The sequence below is a fragment of the Elaeis guineensis genome, chromosome 13 (genome assembly GCF_000442705.2).
Source record: "Elaeis guineensis isolate ETL-2024a chromosome 13, EG11, whole genome shotgun sequence".
Taxonomy (NCBI): domain Eukaryota; kingdom Viridiplantae; phylum Streptophyta; class Magnoliopsida; order Arecales; family Arecaceae; genus Elaeis; species Elaeis guineensis.
In genome coordinates this window covers 14853863-14877583 of record NC_026005.2, presented here as the reverse complement: position 1 = coordinate 14877583, position 23721 = coordinate 14853863, and the positions used below count along the sequence as shown (strand labels likewise).

Below are 23721 nucleotides of genomic sequence, written 5' to 3'. Positions count from 1 at the left end.
GAATGGAAGAAAATAATACAGAAAACAAGACTTGGTCAAGAGAAATTCTTTTTTAAATAAAAAATTATTTTTTATTGATTATTAGTGATGAAAAAAAAAATTTATCACTAGTTATGTAATAAGCGATGAAATTCTATATTTTTGTCATAAATAATATTTTTTCGGAGGGTGAATTTTTCCAGTAAAAATTTTTTTTTTTGGCGGAAACTAGTAGCGACGAAAAATAATTCCATCGCTAATAATCTTATTAGCAATGAAAATTTTTGTTTCGTCGCAAATATTTTTTCGTTCAGATTATTTGCTACGAAAATTTATTATTAGCGACTAAAATTTACATCGCTAATACCCCGCATCCCATCAACTTCCATTAGAAACTCATTTTTCTTCCTCGTCCCCCCCCCCAATAGTCTGGCTTCTTCTCCCCCTCCGGCGAGCTTCCTCCCCCCCGACTTTCCATGTGCCGTGCCTCCAGTTTCCTCCGCCACCGCCACCACAGTCGAGGTGAGTCAACTTCATCTTTTTTTTTTGGCTGCATTCGGATCGAGGACGGGGAACATCCTGGGGCCGAAGTGCTGGGGCCGGCATGCCGGGGATGGCGCGCTTGGGCCAGGATGGCAGGCCACGGCCATGTGGGGCCTATGGGCCTGTGAGCCGCGGCCACATTGGGCCCGTGTGCCGGGCCTGCGGGCCAGGCTAGGATGGCGGGCTGGGGCCGGGGCCGGTGAGCCGAAGTTGGAGCCGGCGATGTCGACTCTTCATTTTTTTTTTTAGGGTGGGTTCGGGTCGGGGATGGGGATGGGAAATGGCACGGGACTGGCATGCCGGGGCCGGCGTGCCGAGGATGGTGCGATTGGGTCGGGATGGCGGGCCGTGGCCACGTGGGGCCTACAGGCCTACGAACCTGCGGGCCGCGGCCATGTGGGGCCTGCGTGCCGGGGCCGCAAGCTGGGCTGGCGACAACAGGCTGGGGATGGGCCGAGGCCGGCGACGGCGGGCCGAGGAGGGGTTGGGACTGGGGTCGGTGAGCCGGAGCTGGCAACAACGAGCCGAGATGGGTTCGAGTCGCGGCTATGTCGAGGCCTATGGGCCAGGCCGACGACGGCCGACCAGGGAGGGTCCGGGGCCGGCGAGCCAGAGCTGGAGCCTGCAACGACGAGCCGGGGTGCGGCTATGTCGGGGACGGCAGGCCGGGCACTCGGGGCCTACGAGCCGGGCACGCGTGGGTTGGGGTGGGTCGGGCCTGGGTTGGGGCTAGTCGGGCCTCGATTGGGCCGGTTGGGTCGGGTCCGGTCGGGCTGGCACTGGTCAGGACGGGCTGGGGCCGAGGACGGCGGAGCCAGTGCTGGGCAGGTCGGGCTGGGGCTGGTCGGGTGGAGCCGGGTCGGGTCGGGTCGGGCTGGGATGGGGCGGGTCGGGGATGGTAGGATCCAGGCTGAGTCAATTTCGATTCGGGCCGGGATGGGGCTAGCGGGCCGGGTCAGGTCGGGTTGGGGTGAGTCGGGTGGAGTCGGGTTGGGTCAGGCTGGGGCGGGTCAGGCAAAGCCAGGGCGGGATGGGTCGGGTCTGGTCCGATCCGCATCGGGCCGGGCTAGGGCAGGTGGGGTCGGGATGGGGTGGGTCAGGTCAGGTCTTCATGAAGATGAAATATGATGCTGAAATTATTATAATTATTGCATATTATTTTTTAGTGTTACTGCTGAAGTTAGTTAATTATTTGACTAATTATTTTTTCACTAACACAATGCACATTGCTGTTACTTGTTACAATTAAATTATTTTATGTGCTGTTTTATATGCTGCTAAAATTATAAATAAAAAAATATATTTTTATTTTAAAAAAAATTATATAAATTTTTAATCAAAAAATTTTAATATAAAATTATTTATTTTTGATAAATTAGAAATCCATCTTCGAATGCACGTTCAAAGATGGTACTTAAATTATATTAAGCCATAGATTTTCGTTCAAATTTCAATCTTCATCGAGAATAAAATTTGGATGTCCCGTATTTAGATTTTTTTTAAAAATAATATTATTATTATTGTTAATAGTTGATATTTCATTTCATTATGTGATATTCAATAGTTATCTGTCCATTGTTCTTCAGGTATATGGTAGATAGGGTGCGTGGGCACCATATCCACATCATATACTTAGAGAATCATGAGGAGATACTGTCGAAATTTTTATAAAAATAAGATAAAATATCTACTAATAACAATAATGAGATTATTACTTTTCTGAAAAGGATAGGGCCACACCTGTTAGTAATGATTTGAAAATGATAAGATCATACATTTTTACTTCATAAAGGGATAGGGCCACACATTTTCTATGTTAATATTCAGTCTGCATGCCTTTTTTAATATGTTTAGTCTACATATCTAGATCCGGGTCAGAATTTTGGCTGAAATTCATAATGCAATTCAGTCTGAAATTCGGATCGGGATCCTGAATACCACAGAATTTTTTTTGGTTGTTAATGATTTTGTGTTTATTGTTAGATGAATATCAACAAAAATTGGATGAATGCTAGAAATATTTTTTTACCTGAATATTGAAAAAGAGTTCAAAATTTCATTGACTTTGCACGGCATAAGACTGACAGTGCTAGTCGGATAAAGTGTCCATGTAAGAGATGTGTCAATATAGTATATCTTCACATAACATTTGTTGAGGAGCATTTGCTACAATATGGTATGGATAAGAAGTATACTTGTTGGACACGGCATGGGGAGGGTGATCCGAATGAGGTGGTGCACGACGATGATGATACTGAAGATGATAGTGATGCTGCTGGACCTGTCGAACATAGTGGTGTAGGAGAATTATTAGATGATTTACATCAAGGTGCTTGTTCGAATGTATACATGAATACTGTTGCATCTGAAAGCAATTCTGATCATGAACATAATATCCAGTTTGTGGTAGAAGGGACCTCTGAACAGTTTGCAAAGCTTGTAAGGGATGCACGAGAGCCACTTTATCCAAATTGTATAAAGTTTTTCAAGTTAGAATTTTTGATAAAATTACTTCATATTAAAATCGTGAGCCGATGGAGTCAGAAGTTATTTAATCAAATTTTAACATTGATTAAAGCAGCTCTGCCCGATAGAGAGAGACTACCGAAATCATATTCTGAAGCAAAAATATACATGCAGAAAATGGGACTTGGCTATACTCCTATACATGCCTGAAAAAATGACTGTATATTATTTTATAAAGATAACGAACAAGCAACTGAATGTCTGAATTACGGTGAGCCTAGATACAAAATCGATAATAGAAAAGGAAAGAAGATACCTCAAAAAATTTTGAGATATTTTTCATTGATTCTAAGACTTCGAAGGTTATATATGTCCACAAAGATAGCTGAAGAAATGAGATGGCATTATGAGCAGCGGATTTCAAAAGAGAACATACTTAGCCACCCAACCGACTCTTTAGTGTGGAAAGACTTCGATACAAAATATCCGCACTTTGTGAGTGACCTGCACAATATCTGGCTTGGTCTAGCGACAGATGGATTTAATCTCTTTGACAATATGAGTACCTCTTACAGCATGTAGCCTGTGATGCTAGTTGTATATAATGTGTCACCTTGAAAGTGTATGAAAGAACCATTTATTTTTATGTCACTATTGATTTCAGATCCGAAAGTATCAGGCAATAAAATTAATGTATATCTACAACCTTTAATTAATGATCTGAAGGAGTTATAGAAAAACGGGGTACAGACATATGATTCTATGAGTCAAAATAATTTTAAGTTGCATGCTTCAATTTTATGGACTATAAATGATTTTTCAGCATATAGATACTTATCTGGATGGAGCACCAAAGGATATCTGGCATGTTCAATATGCAATAGGGATGCATCCTCCTTACATTTAAAGCACGGACGAAAAATATATTTCATGGGTCATCGATGATTTCTTCTTGCTAATCATTTTTGGAGGACCTGTTATAACCAATTCTTTGATGGTAAGTCCGATCGACGTCCGCCACCCAAGGAGTTAAGTGGAGCAAAATTTTAGAACAACTTGAAGTCATTGAAAATCTTTGATTTGAAAAAATATCGGGTACTCGCAAGCAGAAGTATACTGAAACTGAGCTGAATTGGATAAAACGAAGTATTTTTTTTGAACTACCATATTGGAAGCAGCTACTACTTCGTCATAATCTAGATGTAATGCACATTGAAAAGAATATTTGTGATAATATCATCGATACTATATTGAATATTTTAGAAAAAATAAAAGATGGTATAAAAGCTCATCTTGATTTACAGAAAATAAAAATTCGATCGGAGTTCCATTTAGTTCGTCGAGGTGAGAGAATTTTTATGCCACCCGCATGTTATTCGCTGTTTGGAGAGGAAAAGAAGAATTTCTGTGAATGGTTCAAAACCATAAAGTTTCCTGATGTATACCCTTCAAACGTATCGCAGTGTGTTGGAAACAACAATGGCAATATCTCTGGCATGAAAAGTTATGACTCCCATGTGATGATACAATATTTGCTTCCTGTGGTCATGCGTGGCTATTTAGGTGGTGATGTTCAAACTGCATTGATTGAGCTGGGAGTATTCTTTCGAGAACTATGTTATCGAAAATTGAAGATTAACTTATTTAAAAAATTAGAGAAGGATATTGTACTCATTTTTTATAAATTAAAAAAAAATCATCATTATTTTTTGATGTTATGGTGCATCTAGTTGTCCATCTTTCAAAGAAAGCTCTTTTGGCCAGATCAGTACATTATCGATGGATTTATCCTATTGAAAGATAAAAAAGTTATACGTATTTTATTATATCAATTATAAGATATAAATATATTTTTAAAATTTAAATTTATTTTTATTTATAAATTCTTGTGCATATTAAAAAAGTATGTGCGTAATAAAGCAAGACCTGAAGGATCTATAGCGGAAGCATACGTAGCTACCGAGTGTCTCATATTCTGCTCGATGTATCTTGATGATATCAAAACAAGATTCAATCATGTAGATCGTAATACAGACCATGAATGGGGTGACAATGAGCCGATGTTGTCTATATTTAAACAAACGGTTCGACCTATTGGTGCAAAAAAATATGAATTTATGGACGTGAACGAGCTAGCCAAGGTACATTTTTACATTCTAAATAATTGTGAAGAAATTAAATATTTTATTGAGTAAGTATCATCTTACGATACTGTTTAATGATCAAAAAAATTTTTTATGTCGGTGTAAAATTAAAAATTATAACTTCTTGCAGTGAGCACAAGAGTATACTATGTAGAGAGAATAATATGGATGCTGATGATCGACATAAGAAGAAAATTACAAAATGATTTGGTGATCTTGTAAGTTACATCAGTGATACGTTATTTATTTACTTATAAATATTATTATTTCAACCAATATAATTTTTTATCTTATGATGCAGATGAAACATAAGTATTTCAATAAAAAAATGGGTGCAACCGATGAATTGCACGATTTAGCATATGGTTCCGATTGAAGGGTTAATCACTACACATCCTGTATTATTGGAGGAATGAAATTTTTCACAAGAAAGCTTGAGATGCAACAACGAACTCAGAATAGTAGAATTGCTACAACAGGATATGAAGGAGAAGAAGAGATTGATTATTATATTGTACTGATAGATATCATAGAACTAAAGTATGGATCCAATAATTCTATATTTTTATTTCGGTGTGAATGGTGGGATATTAGTAATAAAAAGATCGGAATTCATATTGATTCATAATTTATCAATATAAATCTTGCACGAATATGGTACCAAAATGAGCTTTATATATTAACAACTCAAACGAAACAAGTAATATATTTGAAGGATCTAAAGTATCGAAGTAATTGGTATGTCGTACAAAAAATAACACCTAAAGACGTATATGACATACCAACTTGATTATAGATAGATAAAAATTTGGATTTATATGAAGAGGAAGCTTTTCAGCAAGAAGAACAAATATTAGCCGAGTTTTTGATTAATGAAGAACTTGTAACGGCACCTTTGAATAAGGCTGATCTCTCGTCCAACGAAGCTGAAGCTGATTTTATATTTAATCTGAATGAGTCGGAGGATGACGATCACTTCATAAATGATGATGAGATAGAAGACGATACATATATCGATTACTGTTATTCGGACGAGGATCTATACATCGAAAAAGATATGAATATTGATAAGTAGATCTTTATTCTTCATTCAATTTTGTGTTACAATAATAGTATGTGATATAATTATATTCATTAGAATATTATTTAATTTTTATTATTATTATTTAATATTATATTTATTTACATTTTAATTCCTGCAAATATGGCACTAGGAGACAGACGACGACGGTCGTGTTCACAATTACCTGCAGATAGCTTGGAGGTTGAAGCACCTTCATCGATCTCCGTTGCCTCACCAGCTCCAGTGTCAGAGGATCCTGCACTAGCAGGTCCAAGTGAGGCGGATACGAGTGAGGCGGATCCCAATGAGGCAGATTCCAGTGGTATTAATTATTACACTTTATATATAATAAAATTTGATTCTTTTATTTGGATCATACTAACGATTTATTTATTGTTGTTTCAGATCAATCTACATCGGTGGTCAGGCGAGAGCGAGGTCCATCGAAGAACCTCACTTTGGAGCGTTGGAGACATGAACATTCAAGACAGCATCTCCAAATCAAGATATCGGTCGGCTACACCGAACCCATTAGAGAATGGTGTGAGCCATGGCAGACCGAGCTGGGCACATATGCCGTAGCTATGCCCCCGTGATGCTCTTCGATTGGCGTCGCATTGTCCCAGCTCAGTAAGAGATTTTCTACACCCACTTGCAGGTAAAATAAATTATATTATGAATATTTTATTTGTATAGTATTCTTCTAATATTTGTTATTCGTAGGGTGTATTTGACATCATCGATTTTGAGGATGATCGTGTGAGGCGAGCAGTCGACACCCATTTATCCTTGCATTTCAAGGATTATCGCCATCACATGCATCAGCATTAGTACTGGATGGTGCAGGCTCATGGGCAGGAGGCAACGTGGCTGCAGCCCTATGACAGCATCACCATCGACGATTGGACTACTATATGCCGGCGTTATGAGGATCCGGCATATCAGGTTACACATCTAAATTTTTTTTAGACTTTAATGACTTAATCATTTATTCTTAAATTAAATTTATTATCTATTAATTTTACTACTAATTTTACAAAGATAATGTACCCAGAATGCGATGAATCGGATGAGACAGACCGTACCGCATTGTGGGGGTTCGAGATCGTTTGCTCGCCATATGGAGCACATGGTAGGTATTTTTTTAATTTCTAATTAGGATATATTTTTTTAATTATTTAAATTTTTTTAATTAATTCTCAAATTGCAGAAAGATGCTGAGAGTGGTGAGCTTCCTGGTAGGATCGATATCTACCAGCGGACTCACCAGCGACGATCGAGGGAGTGGACGACGGGGAGCCAGGAGCTCTTTGTAAGTTTTTTCAATTATTTTTTCATTCACAATTTAATTTTTATTAAAAAATTAAAATAACTTTAATTTTTATTTTCAAGATTGTATGATCGATATGAGATCCCAGCCTACCCCTGAGGACTCGATCGCACCCACAGATGATGAGATCTGTGATCGGATGCTCGAGACGAGACCCTATTATGTTAGGGATCTAGGACATGGGATCACTGCTCCTTTATCCTCACGATCATCTAGAGCTGAGATCCATTCTTCATGGCAGGCTCGACTGATGGAGGTGCAGAGACAGGCTGCTGAGGATCAACAACAGGCTGTCGAGGATCGACAGCGAGCTTAGGAGTTGGCTGCAAGCATCGACGACTATCAGTGCTTTCAGATCCAGATGATGGAGTGGATGACGCAGATGGAGCATAGATACAGTTGATGAGATAGCAGCAGGCCGATCCGAGCTCCGTCGAGCGCTCCCTGTCCCCAGCTCGTTCTCCAGATGTCAATATTTAATGGCTTATTAATGTATTTTTTTTATTTCAAACATCTCGTAATTTAAATTTAATATAATAAAATAATAAAATTTATTTATCAATTTATTATGTAAATTTTTTATTTTAATTTTTTTAATTTATAAAAAATATTATACATATAAATTTAAAATATATATTCACAAATTTTTTATAAAAAATATGACTAAATTATTAGTGACGGAATTATTTTCGATAAAATATTCATCATCAAAAATATTTTACTAACATAATTTAATTTATTAATAAATATATAATTAACAGTGATGAATAATTTTTTGTCGCAAATAATTATTAGCGACGTAAATTTTCGTCGGAAATTGATTTATTTGCGATGAAAATTTTCGTCGCTAATATTATTTAATATTATTTATTTTTTATTAAATTAATAGCAACGAATTATTTTCATTGCAAAAATATTTTTTGCGATGTAAATTTTTCATCGCTAAAACTTTTGGAAATAATAGCGATGAAAATAATTTCGTCGCTATTAATTTAATATTTATCATCAATGATTTTTTTCATCGCAAATATCTTTTTTTAGATTAAATTTTTTCATCTTTTAGTTTTAACGATGAAAAGTATTCGTCGTAAATATTTTTTATTAGAGATGAATTTTTTTTAATTTTTTTTTCGTCATAAAATATTATCAATGACGGAATTATTTGCGATGAAAACTTAATGATCAAAATTTCGTTGCTAATATGTATTAGAGATGAAAATCGATTTTTAATGATGAAAATCGATTATTAGTAATGAAAATCAGTTATTAACGATGAAAAATTTTCATCACTAATAATCTATTTTGTTGTAGTATATTTTTTATATTTTAAGAATTTATTTAACTTCTTGCCGTTCACCTTTTGATAGGTAACATCTTTACTTTGCATGAAGTCATTCATGCAGATCGTCTTAAGATGTTGCAAATCCAGGAAAAGCCCTGCTTGAACCTCCAGCAATCATCCTCAAATGCAGTTCCTTCAAATTAGGTATATTCACATATTGATTCTGCATAACAGCATAAAATAGCATCAATTCATCACACAATCTTATATAGGGGAAAATTATTAGGGGGAGAAAAGAAAACTCTGATTAGATGTCACATACCAATATTTGGATGAATTGCTTAGTCATCGTAGAAAGATTCTCGATGTTGCAAAATCTCCTCAATCCTCAGCAAATGAACAATTGGAGGGAGCTCCCATTTGGTCAAGGATGTGCTCAGCAATAGATGCATGGCACCCGCAGATGATCCATATGTATTCTCTGTCCCCCACATTAAGAAGGCCTGCACACAGCATTATAGCATAAGTGAATGATCTCTAGCCAGCAACAATTAGGCCTTGTCCTATGAAGACAAGATGACCTATGTAGCACAGTATCAAAACAAGCAGCACTAAAGATTGAATGAGTTTTATGGCAAGTAATCAACGAGATTAACCTACGAAGGATAAAGTTCCACAGGTACTACTAAACAATAAGTTTTACAGCACTAATAAAGATTTTAAATCTTTGTGATCTGAGATCGATCCCCTCTATAAAGATAATGGGCCAACCTTCTGCTAATTAATACAGGCTAGGTCGAGCATGCCATGGGTTGACCCAGCGCAATGAGCATCCCTTCTCTGAACTTCCTCACCCTTGATCATAGAGGTTTGTGAGAATTAGTAAGCAAATCATTGTCTCTTATGCTCGTTGACCGTTTGAAAAATTAATCATGTCTTGAAAACAACCTCTTTGTTATACATGTTGACTGGTTGCTTTTTTCCCAACATTTCAGAAAATGAGCAACATGACAAATATATCTGCAGAATATTCAGTTGGAAGGGTTAGGACTCTGGAATGGGAAAGGAAACAAATGAGCTCCTTTCCACCTATTTAGTTGAAGAGAGTCTCATTTCTATTTCGATTCTAGAGAAAAATAAGAATGCTTCGATTTTCGAGAATCCAATCCCTACTCTCGTCTAGTATTCAAAACCTATTCTAATTTATGACTTGAGAGATATGGCCATTCCCATTTTCATTCTAATAGATTCTAATTTTGATTTTGATTTCCATCACGAACTAAATATATGCTTAATCTCTTTATTTCTTGTAATGGAGTATTCTTAACAAAGTCAAGTTATTTGATCCAAGGAATTACCTGATGGGCAATCCTCATAAGACAAAAGCTCAAAAGTTTTCAATCATCCATTATTTAGTAGTGAATTATATTATCATCTTAAAGTCAATTCATTAGACTGTATGAACATTTGCCTTTGCGAAAACAAAAGCTTCGCTCATGTTAATGAAATTTGATGGCAGCGAACAGACTCAAGAACATTAAAAAAGAACTTGCAAGGTTCAAATTTTTCAAGGAGCTATCGAACCAAATTATGATATCCATTTATAGTCACCCATTATGTTGAAAAATGTTTGTGTTCAAAGTAACACAAAACATAAAAATGTCTACCAAAGAAATTCAAATAATGAAGCAGGCACAGATAGTAGTTCATCCTATTGGTATCTTGAGATGGAAATATAGAGTTTAAGTAATCAAGCACATCATATCCCATTGCAGATAACGATAATAGGACTGCTTCTGAAAGCAAGACGGTGATTTCGGGTGAAAGCCTTGGTGCTTCTTCGGACAAGCCAATTTGATAGGGAGCTCTGAGAAGCCAATTGCATGTCCATCATCTAGCAAGAGTAACTGGTTCTATGATAAAGTTTTTGACCGCCCATTGAGGGCTTTAAATTTCATTAGTCCAGAAAGCTTTACTAGCTAAATCAAAAAGGCCAAATGTTAACTCGGTTTTGTCAGGTAGATCAAAAGGTTCAAGAATCTATGCTAGAACTATTAACTGGCATTCCTCCTATCCATCTACTTATTCCCTCCCCTTACATACTGGAATCTAAATGCAACTTTTTTGCCTGTTGATCTTTCTCGAAAAAAAAAAAAAAAGAAGAAAAGATTAAACTAGGCAGAAATTGTGTCAACATGTGATTATATTTTGGCATCTAACAGGACATGTGAAGTGAGCGGCTAACATTTTAGAGATGAAGTCTAAAGCAATGCGTTAGGTTGCTTAGTGATGTGGAGGATATTTTAACTAAGCTTGGTATTGTCCAAGGTGGGACCAGCTCCCATGGCTGCCCTCATTACCTCATATATGGACGGTCCGAAGATCCATCGCATCGACATGCAATATCAGTGACGGTTATATCGACAGTTATTATTGCACAATTAAAGTACTCATAATCATCGAGGCACATAATTAATCATTACAGTACATTTAAATCATGAAATAAATATTGTTGTATGGTTACTGCATGCACCGTTTATTGTGAAAATAGCTTCTAATCTCTCTCTATAAATAGGAGAGGGCAAGGGACTCAGATAAATTCTTTGAAACTCATTCTACTACTCGCATTTCTCTGTCTCTCTTCCTTATTCTCTTAATTCCAATTAATTTGGTCATTGGAGGTTCCCCTGTCGAAAAAACTCCAGTAAGAAAATTTCATTTCAAGTTCAATAGTCATCCGATCGAGGACCAATAATAAACACACTGATCTCGGCCCCAGTTTGCCCCTGCCAACCTCAGCTTGACCTCGAAGTTCAGTAGTGACACTCACGTGGAACAAATTCATCCATTGCTCATTTGGCTGCATGTTTATCTTTTATATATATATATATATATTGGCTGCACGCTTCAAATGCGACAATTGTCCTCTCCAGGCATTTTGATCGATGAATGGTGGCTACCTATGCGTGAAATGATAAAGAAAACACTACCACATGCGTATGATACTGTCATACCATGTGAATGCCTTTATGGACGTGCACCCGCTTGAAGAGTTAAGATCGATGGGTACTAAAGCTAAGTTATTCCTTCAATTTTTTTTTTTTAAATCAGAGTTAATTTTTTGACCGAGGCATGTCCATCACGAGAAGGGAAAACGCTGACTTTCCCCCTAAAATATATAAAATTATAAAAAAAATATAATTATCTGATAAAATTATAAAAAATCTATATTGCGGTGTTTGATACGTGAAGTAATGTTGTTATAAAATTACAAAAAATCATATATTACAGTATTTAGTATATAATTTAGATATATAAAATATAAATTAATTTTTTCAAAATACCTCCTTCTTTATTTATTATTGTCTATTTTGTAAAAGAATAACTTAATTTTAAGACCAACCATTTCTCGTAACATCACCCATTATGTTTTCTTTTCTATTTTCACTAACTAGAACTACCCATTATTTATTTTGATTTATTTTGATAGAGATATTTTAATCCTAAAATTACCTTGTTACAAAATTACAGGATTGTAAAATTACATGTAATCATATAACTATCCCTCCTAAAAACCATCCCTCCTAGACAATCAGATTATCTCTTTTTGAGATAATGCTACATTACATATAATGCAACATTACCTATAAAATTAATGAAATAAACAGTATAATCTAATTAGAAGTTATAAAATTATGAATAATCCTATCCGGATTACATACTATCAAACGTCTTAAAGGATTACATACTATCAAACGTCTTAAAGGTTGGGATTCACCCCCCCTGCCTTCTCAAAAACAGAAACGAACTCCACGGAATCACAGACAATTGAAGCCTTAGACACGGACGCAGGTGGTATCGTGCCATGCAGGTTGGAGGTTTTTCCCTGTAAACACTTGTGTCTCGTACCTTGAAGTGTTAGCTGATTAGTGGAGTTAGCGCCATCACGAAAGCAATTTTGGAAACTGAAAATTGCCCCGTGACACCAACCATATTGGAGCGCAACGCAGGACAACAAACTCCCCAAACGAGCCCTACAGGTCACAAAAAATCCTCCTGACTTAGACGCACGCTGGTCCACACCGTCCACCAAACAAGGGACCACAACCATCCACTGGAATCACATATTTTCATCGTCATGTCTTCTTGAATCAGTTTGGCGCAGATGAGAATGACCCTCTCCATCATGAGGTTTGACAAATTACCATCATCCGACCGCTTGGATGATCTACCTCTTCTCAACTCCTGCCGTAAAGTGACTTCAAGGGCATACATTGAAGCTAAATTAGACACAGATCGGCATTTCCTTCAAACCGAAACAGCTCTCTTAGACGGCATGAAACACTTCAGAGTCCGCCAGAGAAATGGGTCCGAATCTGAATTCCCATGGGCTATGCTAAACATTCCCATACGTGGGTTGCCATGACGGACAGACATTTTGTTCGATCATTCAAACTCTTAAATGAACTTTGCTAACCATGGATAGCGTGCTCCTAACACTGTTTGAATGGTGTTTCAGTGCAGAGTTTGCTTCTTACATGCATCGGGCCTTCAGAGTTGGGCCTTTTCATGGTGTATATATAAGCATACATTATACAACGGAATCTCAGTCCTCCGCAGTTAATTTCACTGGATGAAAAATCTACAATCAAAAGGAGAACAGTAAATAAAATAAGGCTGCATGGCTTGGTTTCTCTAGTTCGGGCATTGATGCATGTACATGCGAAATGTAACTCACGCCGGAAAACCCTGCTCCCAGAACCCAGAACTGAAATGAAGGTTGGCATAAATGTCATGACACGGTGCGTCCATAGCACACAGAAGCAAGATAAAGATTCTTGGCCCATTTATCCTGCACGTACCCAAAATAAATAAATAAATAAATAAATAATAAATTAAAAAGCAATATGAAAATTAGCCGAAGAATGTATGCATAAAGCAGTCAAGATATTTATCACAGGCATTCAATTGCACTGGACCAGCACCTAACCATCTACAGAATGATGCAGTTGCTATGATTGATGTTACTATTTTCTCATCATTTTTCTTTACATTAATTGAGATTGAAGCATCAAATCACCATTAATAGAACTTCTTGGAATGTTGCAAATTTATTAATGTAAAAAAAATGTAATCATACTATACCTTAACATGAGCACTTGGGAATGCCGAGGTTCGAAGGGTCTCCTGAGTCTCATCACCAGGCTTGCGCTTGGGCACGCTTAGAATAAGGGCAGCCTGATCCCAAGTGGCAGCCATTGAAGTGATGCGATAGCCATTATCCCAACGCCTGTGGATTCCCTCGCTTGGATAGAGAAAATCTAATTCAACAACCTGGGGAAAAGAGAGGTGTCAAGAAGCATGAAGAATTCTGTTACATCAGAAGGCTAAGCTAGCACCATGAAAGAACCAATACACTGGAAAATCAAGGTCTCAAGCATGTGCCAGAGTGACTACAAAGCATAAGCGTATCAGAACGGTATCTCAAAAATCCAAACACATGATGGGCGCCATAAAGGCAGCAGCAAAAATTAAACAAGTTTCTCCATTGGTCACTCGAGGAATATCTAGCTGAATTGTACCAGGGCATTTAAACATCTTATATCAAAGGATAATTCCAAAAGAAACAATGGTTGTTCTGGTGTCCAGAAGTTTCTTAATTTTTGCAGAAAAAGTAACAATTATTTCGTTTCTGTAAAGATGGTCCATTTGGACTGTAGTGGACCATTGTGCCCTTGCCCTCATAACAGTAACAAGCGTGACAACTTTATGCGTTTAAGCAGTACTCTTCAGGGCAGGCCAATGATGGTCCAAAATGGGAAGCAGATTATTCCTGCAAAAATGTTGACCCTTTTTTGCGATACTGAAAATTGGCAATTTTTTTTCCCTGCAAAGTCTTGCGAAGCATAAGATAACATGAACGGTAAAAGTTGAATGCAATGCTTTATGGTTTTAGGCCAACATTCAGACACGAAGATTCTTATTCACCATAAGAAGCTTTTACTTGAAGTAATTTTAGGTGTACAAGTAATGCCACCAAACCTGATCACTAAAGCCAGCATTCCGGGACATGACAATTCCCCATCGGCTTCCAGAAGTTGCCATCGACGTGACATGAAATCCTTCTTTCCACTTTTTGTTTATCCATTTGAAGGGGAAAGATTCACTAACCTTGTAAGACTGCTGTGTATATGGCGTGCCTGAAAGAGTTTGATTGCAGATTCCATTAGAGATCTGATATAAATTGAAAAGGAAAGATATTTGGGGGGGAGGGGGGGGAGGGGGGGGAGGAGGATTCAATGTCTGACTTATACAGAATAAACTAGAAGGATGAACTGCCACGTGAACACAAAAATATGAAAGAACATAGCTTTCTCTCCTTTCCTTGTTTTCACAGAGAGAGAGAGAGAGAGAGGGTGGAAAATCCACCTGTATTATAATAATTGCAGATCCCAATACTATGGGGATACACCACCCAAGACTTGAACCCAGAACCTCTGATTGCTAGGTGGAGGGGGATGGACAAGCTCCAGTTCGTTAAAGACCATGAAACTCACCTGGTTGGGTATTTTTTTTGTCTTACAGAATGTTAAGCTAGTGTTAGTTGCAGTCATGGATGTTCTAAATTAGACCAGGAAGGAGCCATCTATTCGATAGGCTGAGACCTCAATAAATATGTCATCCCAAAAGGCACAGCAGTAACCATCGCCAGAAGTTCAGCAGTCAAAACTGTTCCAACGGAGAATATCTCCTCCATGGTTCTTACACAAAATTTATATGGACAAAAGTCACGAACCAATGACCTTGACATTTTAGGTCATCTTGGCATACAGGAACAAGAATTGTCTCAAATAAATAGGATGCAACTAGTCATTTAGGCTGTGTTTAGATGTTTCCAATATTCAATTTTATGACTCCATCCTTAATTAATGTTAATTTTGAGTCTTAAAATAGTCATAGGGGTAAATCTTTCCTAGAGTTTTGTTCTAAATTTACAGACCTATCTTTTTCGCTCTGCGGACCATTTTGACAATGTAAAACTAAGCTTACACAGGACGACATTCACAAAAAGTTACAAAAGGATTGCACTACAACAGTTGATTTGAATTTGCTTACAATTATTAGTCAAAATTGACATCATACATTGCTTTCTAAAATTCATTCTCAACTTATCTCACAATGGTTTTACATTGATCAATGTTCAGCGATGTCAATGAAAAAGTCAGACAAATGAATCACAAACCCCAAATGAAAGAGACTAACCTTTAGACATCACTACAAGAGAACTTCCATTGTTAGCACCAGCTATAGAGCTGATATAGTAGTTTTTCTCCCACTGTTCCATAATCCATTCCTGCAGCAGAAGGTCTAAGCAAATAATGGCAATGGAAATTCAAAAGTTACTAAAAAGCTAAATTCCATAATGTGAATCCATACCTTGTGAAGGAACAAAGGGGACAATTCATAAACCTGAGATGTGAAACCAGTTCCTGCATCCATAATAAGCGCCCACAAATTGGAGCACGATGCAACACAGCTTATAAGCAGACCATCTTCATTTCCTCTCTCCACATGTTGTGCCAACCGTGAATCAGCCACATTATAATGATACCTAATGCAAGTGGTGAAGCCAGTTTTGAGGTGCATATTTTAGTTTAGCACAACTTGAAATCCACATCAACTTATTGCGCAAAAAGAAGCTATGAAAAATAATGAATTGATGTTTGAGAAAGAGAGGAACAGGGTGGTTGGGGAGAGGAGGGCATGAAGCCTGGCTCTCAACTTTAGCCCGAGATAAACAACAAGACGTAATCAGATACCTGAGAGCCAAGAGATATTCCAGATTTCATGTTGCAAATAGCCATATCTACAACGAACCCACTTTTTGAAATTTATAAATAAAAAAAAAAAAAAGGAGACTCGCTAGATAGCAGTTTGAAAGCATTCTTTTGCAAAAGTTATGGAGAATTGAGGTCGACAAGCATTCTTTTGTGAAAATTATGAAGAACTGATAAAAAACCTAGAGTTTCTTTTCCAATTATAGTGAACTCCTTGTGAAGAAACCAGACGAAATACAAATGAGATATTGACACCAAAATACACAGAAATGGTATAGTAAAATGGTTATGAACCAGAAGACCTTGCACTTGGGTGCGAGTGGGACTGCAAAAAAAAGAAAGATCACAAGAAAGTTGTATGAAGACCATCAGAAAGAATCCAGAGGAGACTCAGGATAGAAGAAAGATCACAAGAAAGTGGTATGAAGACCATCAGAAAGAATCCAGAAAGATCTAGTTGATCTAGTATCATGCATTTAACAAGATCAAATAATTTAGGAGGAACAAAACCAGCTCCAACAGTTCACTCAAGACCCATTAGTTATGATTACGGTACAGCAACTCTTGTTACACTCAGATCATCAACCTTCCTTAAAAGTTAAAACGCTTTCTTCTTGAGGACTTGTTTGACTATGGTAGACTAACTCCTGTCAGCCTCACATTTTCAACCTTAAATTACTTTCTTACGTCTCCTTTATTTAAAATCTGGAATTTAAATTTGCACATGATAATTTGTATCAGTCATCATTCCAGAACCTAATTCATATCATTTCCATAAAAACTAGTTTCTTTTTTAGATTCCATCTCCTTTTTTTCTAAATTCCTACAAGTTGTGTATATATTCTCTAACTTCATATACAAAATCCTTAATCAGCTTTCCCATTCTTTTCCAAATGAAATTTTTTTCCATTGGCTTTCTATATACAATTTTTTTGGAAAAGAAAAAAGCATCAATCACATTCTGATGTTTTGGGGATTTACTCTGACATTTTGGTGAAACACACTTCAAATTTAGTTTGATTTGGTAGATTAGAGTGGGGGACTCAAAATCACCAACAAACATAATCTAAAATTGCAATACAACTTGTAACTAATCTACTACTGTCAAACTAGGAAATTACCAATATTGGTTGTATTTTAAAAGGCGGCGAACAATCTTTTCCAGCCAAACAAATGCTTAATGAGTAGCTCGCCATTTCAAATAGATATTAGTGCATACTATTAAACCACATTGTCCACACCAGCACATAAAAGTAAAGGATAGGGGAAAAATTAAAAATTAACAGGGGCCCGTTCAGTATTGCCTTCATTTTCTGTTTTTTGTTTTTAGAAGCCTAAGAATAGAATGTACTAGACCAACACCCATACGCTGAATCACTTTTATGTTTACAAATTGTTTCATGAAAAATTTTGGAGGTTTCGGAAGCAAAACTTTATTGCTTTAAGAAATGAATGAAACAAAAACTAGGGAACAGTGGAAGTTCTGCAGGATCACTATCATCCACATCAAGCTCCAAGTGGAATTTCACTAGCATGTAGAGAAACAAAAACAAAAATGGCAACAGTGCCAATCGGGCCCAGTGCCATCTATGTTCTATATAGTAATATACAGCTCTTGTAGATATAGATGAAACAAGTCAAGATACAATAACATATCTCTTTAGGTCACAAATCCCCAGCAAACTAAGTTGAAAGCGAGAAGGATGTACCTCTGTTTCATAGGAAGCCTGGCATTATATACTGAAATCCACTGGGTGGCAGGAACTCCTAAACGGATCTTCTTCTTTAAATGAGCTTCATCTTCTTCATCAAGAGTCAGTCTGCCCCGTTTTTGGCCAACCTGATAGATAATCATAGCATGATTGCATGATAGACTATGTTAGATACCATAAGGGATTTCAACTTCAATATATAAAGAATATCAAGATAGATTCACAAAGAGCCATGCATCACCTTCTGAGCACCATCAGTATTTATGGGCCGGATTGCTGGATTTGGTCCAATTAACCCATCAAACAGTGATATTAATTTCGAGTAGTTGGGCTCCTCATCGAACTTCATGTTCACTACAATCTCAAGAAACTGCTTAAAAGGTGCTGAACAGAAACAACAGAGCATCTCAGGAGATGTCGCCATCTTTTTCTTGCAAACTAAAAATGACTTGTTATCACCCTGTGATAATAACATACAAGCACAAAATGAATTCGAAGAAATGAACTGCTTACTTTGAGAATGTAATAGCAAATGCTCTAACAGTTATTCAGTAGCTAGCATTCAATTACCTGGTATCCCTGCCATGGTAACCTGCCTCGGTGTAGAAAAATAAGCGTGTATCCAAGAGACTCCAGATCGTCTCTCCTACTTGCAGTTCTTCCTAAGTGTGCATGCACGCTTGCATATCGGACAGTTCCTCTACAAGAAATAAATCTCAGTTTGAAGAATGAAACTTTAAACTATAATTTATCCAGGGAGGGCAGATTATTTATTTCTGATTGACATTATCACATATGAAAGAAATTGTACACCTGAACACATCTGGGCGCTGATCATACTCAACATGTTGTCCGTTGGCAGAATCTTTCCATCTCGTCGCTATAAAGTAACTCATGTAAAATCAGTTAAAGGGAACATGGGCAAGAGAAAAGGGCATTCAGAAAAAGTCAGGAACACTCATCTAAGGAGATTAGCTAGCAGGTAATGAAAAAACAATTACAGGAAGATAGAAAGCATGATTGAGATAATAGAAGGCATTGATATGAATTGGGGCAAAAACAGTGAAAGATCACCATCTATTCAATAAAATTCTACTAACCTAATCCAAGGTCAACAAGATACAACTTCTTCTCTTGAGGTGTCGATGGCTGGCCAAGTAGAAAATTCTCAGGCTTTACATCTCCATGGACATATCTAATAACAAGTATAGCATAAATTTATTAGAACAGGACTGAATAGAAGCAAACTTCTAACAAATAGCTGTCAATAGACCATCCACATACTGCAATCAAGGAAAGATGTGATCATCTCAATATAACAACATCCATGTGAGTGGAAACTCACCCTTTAGAATGCATCTTCTCAAGAATTGATATGGACTCAACAGCAATGCAAGCTACCATTTCAGATGACATGCTGAAAAATACCATAAGGACAAAAATGATAAGCTTTTAGGTCCTTCACAGAAAAGCTATGGCATTCTTAACCATCAACCATTACAAAGAACATACAAAAAAAAACATACATAAGCTTCAAACTACTTTCAGCACAAGCAGCAATTACAGTGGTCGAGCTCACACAAATATGAGACCATTGCCAAACTTGACCCCAGTCAAAGAGATATCTTCGATAATGTACAAGAAGAAATAGATGACGCAACAGTAATATCTTAATAACACTAAAAAAAAATCCTTGTCCTACTGCACTTGTTCACCACCATGCATCATCCACTAACATTGCAATACCTTAACTATACAAAACCTAAATATTCCAAGATGATGAGAGAACTATGCTGGCAAGATACTCACGCTTGACCTGATGAATTCCATGCATCCCATAAACTAGGTCCCAGCATATCCATAATCTGTAAGTGAAAAGACAAAGAGGAAGCACATAAGAAGTAGATAAGCTTTTAGAAAAGTTACTTGCAAACTAATTGATGTGAAATGAAAAAGACACTATCTGATAATGCAAAGCAGCCAAAGAAAAAAGAATTGTATAAGAACAAGTATAGAAGATAATACCATCACATAGTAGTCTCCCTGCCGCCCTTTATAATGCACCTTGGGTACTCCATGGCTGCCTCCAAGAGCACTGTCCAAAATTGAACAACAGCAGTTCAGTGCTATCACTGGATAGAAAGATTCATGAGATGACTTCTGCAAAGATAAGACCCAGACAAACCTGTAAACTTGCCATTCATATGGAGGCCCATAGTTACAGCCTTTGCTGCTCCTATGCTCAAATTTTATAGCCACCTGCTGAAAAAATTAAGCAACAGTAAGAAGCAAACCTCTTAAGAAAACACTATTTAAAGAAACAAATCTTTATGTAATTCTTTAAATCTAAAGCTTACCATCTACCCTGCGGAAATTAAACAAACAAACAACAAAATAATTATTAAAAAAAATACCTCTAGTGCTCCAGCACCTGTTGTACGTTCACTGCCTCCACAAACACGGCGACCGACAAAAACCTGTCCAAACCCACCTTTGCCCAACTTCCTCTCGATCTTATAAACAGGAGACCCTCCTACCTGGACCTGAAAAATAAATTGACTAAAGATTAACCCTCACTCTAACATACAAATAGCACTTAGATAAACCATGACTCAGGGAAGGGGATATAAGAAGTAACAAAAGTAATATAACTCAGCTATGAATCAACAGGTAATATTCAAAACAACAATGATGAGAAAGAAGAATAAACCACACAGACCCGAAACCCAACAACAAAATCCAACAACAACAAAGAGAAAGAATTACAGACACATAGCTCATATAAGGAGAACTATTATTTATATTAAAAAAACAAGAGCATAACTTATAACAAGCAAGAACTATACAAATATTGATGACTCAACAACAACAACAGCTAGATAATAGGTGGAATTAGAACATGCTTGCATTGCTTAGATTTCAAAAAATCATTGGGGCTTATGAACATAAGCAATTAGAAACATAAAAGGAGATCTAATAGTATAATTTGTATCATAGAGAATGGTTGGAATTGGTATCTGCAGAGGATTAATGATGTTAGATTGTTAAATTAGATGATATGAATACATTAAAGGGTTGGCTTGAGATGCCCGGGAACAAGGCTTATAACAAGCAGATTGAACTTTTCATCTTGCGATGACATTAGCCAGATTCCAAAGCAAAGTATCGTCAATATAGGTGATCCTACGTTAGCAAGCAGATTTTACGTTTAAGCTTATGTTTATGTTTAACATTTGTATATCAGATGATGCATTTAAAGAAACCAAAGAAAAAGACCTGTGACCAGCAGTATACCAAAACAGGGCGCATTACATTTGAAGAAGAATATAGAAACCTAGACGTTATGCATCTGACACGGGGAAAACAAGTTCATGTGACTCCTCAAATTTAGAGAGAAAGGGGATGCAAAGAGAATGGATAAATTAAAACCCAAAATTTGTAACAAACGGTGAAAGCTGTGCAATTAGATGAATAGTTTCGCAGACAAGATTTAGGCTTGCAGCAGATTCCTTGCATACATAAGGATCTACGGAGAGAATTCAGACTTTGCAAATAAGATTTCAGAAGATTGACAACAGACCCTACGAATTCAATCACAAGAACTAAAACATCATAAACACTCATGACGTTTAACAAGCAGAAATTTCTGATTTTTTAAAGAGAGAGATACAAACAAAATAGGAGGCGTATACCCTTTCTGGAAAAGGAGCGGTGCTCCCTTCCTCTTCCTGCGCTGCAACCCGATTGGCACTCAATCCACCGCTATCGTCCGCCATCATCTCCTTCCCCCGGACCTCCTCCTTTACCCCTTCCTCTACCCGCTTCCCTCGGCCTCTTCCTCTTTTTCCTCTTCTTCGACAACCACTACCTCCTTCGACTGATCAGACACTCTCTCCTCCCCTCCCCCCTTCCCGTCCTCCTCGTCAACCAAAACCAACCTCTTCGCTGACCTCGCCCCCCGCCGCCCCTTCGCGGCCGGCCGCCGAGCCTCTGCCCGGGTCCTCACCCGCTGCCCGACCCCGGCAGCAGCCGGCGCCCCGGCCGGCTTCTTCGCCGCCCGGGCCCTCGGCTTCCGCGCCGGGCGATCTACCGCCGCGGCCGGCGGTGGAGCACGGCCTCCTCGACGCGCCCCGCTCCGCAGCTCTGGCATTCTTCACCCATACAATCGCGAAACCGGCCTCGGATTCCGACCATTATCTCCTCAATCTCGCCCCAAATTCTCCGCCATTCCACTGTCCCAACCCTGGAAAACCCCAGATCAGCTCCAAATCGAGCAAATAAGCACCTCAATCTTTAGAGATCGCAAGAATCGGGAGAAAAATAAACAAGAAGAGATCGAAGAACGACCTGAAATATAGAAGAATCGATCGATTCTTAGTCTCGTCGCCGCCTTTTTCTTGAGCGATCAGTCGCCGACGAAAGGGGGACGATTTGGGGATATATTTCTTTCCCACGAAGCGGCTGGAAGAGGAAAAAAGGAACGAGGGGGGAAGATTAAACCCTTGACGGCGGATTGGAGGAGACGCGTGGAATCTTTGCGAAATAAAAAAATAAAATAATATGCGGAACTACTAATGATCTACCAGAGCGGTGCTCGTTACGGGCGGTAATTTTTGACATGACATGCGAACTCGACACGGACATGATAGGAAAAAAAATCGAATTTCAAATTAAATTTATGTGGTTCGGATCGAAAATGAACCAACATGATTATTGTTGGGGGATACCCACCGACCGACCGACCGACTGACGGGCATATCGACCGATTGACGATCGGAGCGCCCCGACTGAAAGCCGGGAGTGCCCGACTAACGAACGCTACTGACGGCTTTTCAATGGCCCAATCGCCGACTGGAAGTATGTCGGGCGTATCTCTCCCGACCGATCAAACCCAGAGGCCGACTCACCTGAAGCTCGCCGACCGACGGAGGAGTCCGACGCCACTCTGCTGGCCACCGATCTTGGGTCGGCCGACTCCACCAACCGCCGTACGGCCGCCAGACGTTGTCAGCTCTGACACGGACATGCGGCACAGTTACCTAGGGGCATTGTCCCGCCGAGAGCCGGGTCAACCCTGGTGATTAGACGGCTACACGGCGACATAACGTTTTCACGGCGGCTCTGACAGCCTACAGTGAGTTGACAGTTCCTCACTTGTCCGCGCCATTAATGATGGCGCCATACCGCGCTCCACTATATATATCAGGGAAGGCAACAGTGCAAAGGGGGGATCCGCCCGTCTCTCCCACATACGCAGGCTCGCTCCTCTCTCTTCCTCTCCCTCTCTCCTTCTCAGAGCTCTCTGTCTGCATTTCACTGTTGCCCAGTCACCTCTCTGACTTGACCGTCGGAGGGTCCCCGCCG

At 38.5% G+C, this 23721-nt stretch overlaps 1 protein-coding gene across 1 annotated transcript; it reads right to left on the bottom strand.

The window, feature by feature from the left end:
- Positions 1-13265: 13265 nt before the first annotated feature.
- Positions 13266-22847, bottom strand: LOC105056479 (casein kinase 1-like protein HD16). Its single transcript, XM_073247391.1, is given in 18 exon segments — positions 13266-13659; positions 13953-14141; positions 14850-15007; positions 16071-16161; positions 16245-16419; positions 18355-18485; positions 18599-18817; positions 18928-19057; positions 19171-19237; positions 19458-19552; positions 19703-19774; positions 20167-20222; positions 20383-20452; positions 20543-20616; positions 20772-20900; positions 22050-22196; positions 22199-22600; positions 22705-22847. Coding segments are annotated over 17 exon segments (2172 nt in total). The 5' UTR covers positions 22508-22600; positions 22705-22847; the 3' UTR covers positions 13266-13599.
- Positions 22848-23721: the final 874 nt, after the last annotated feature.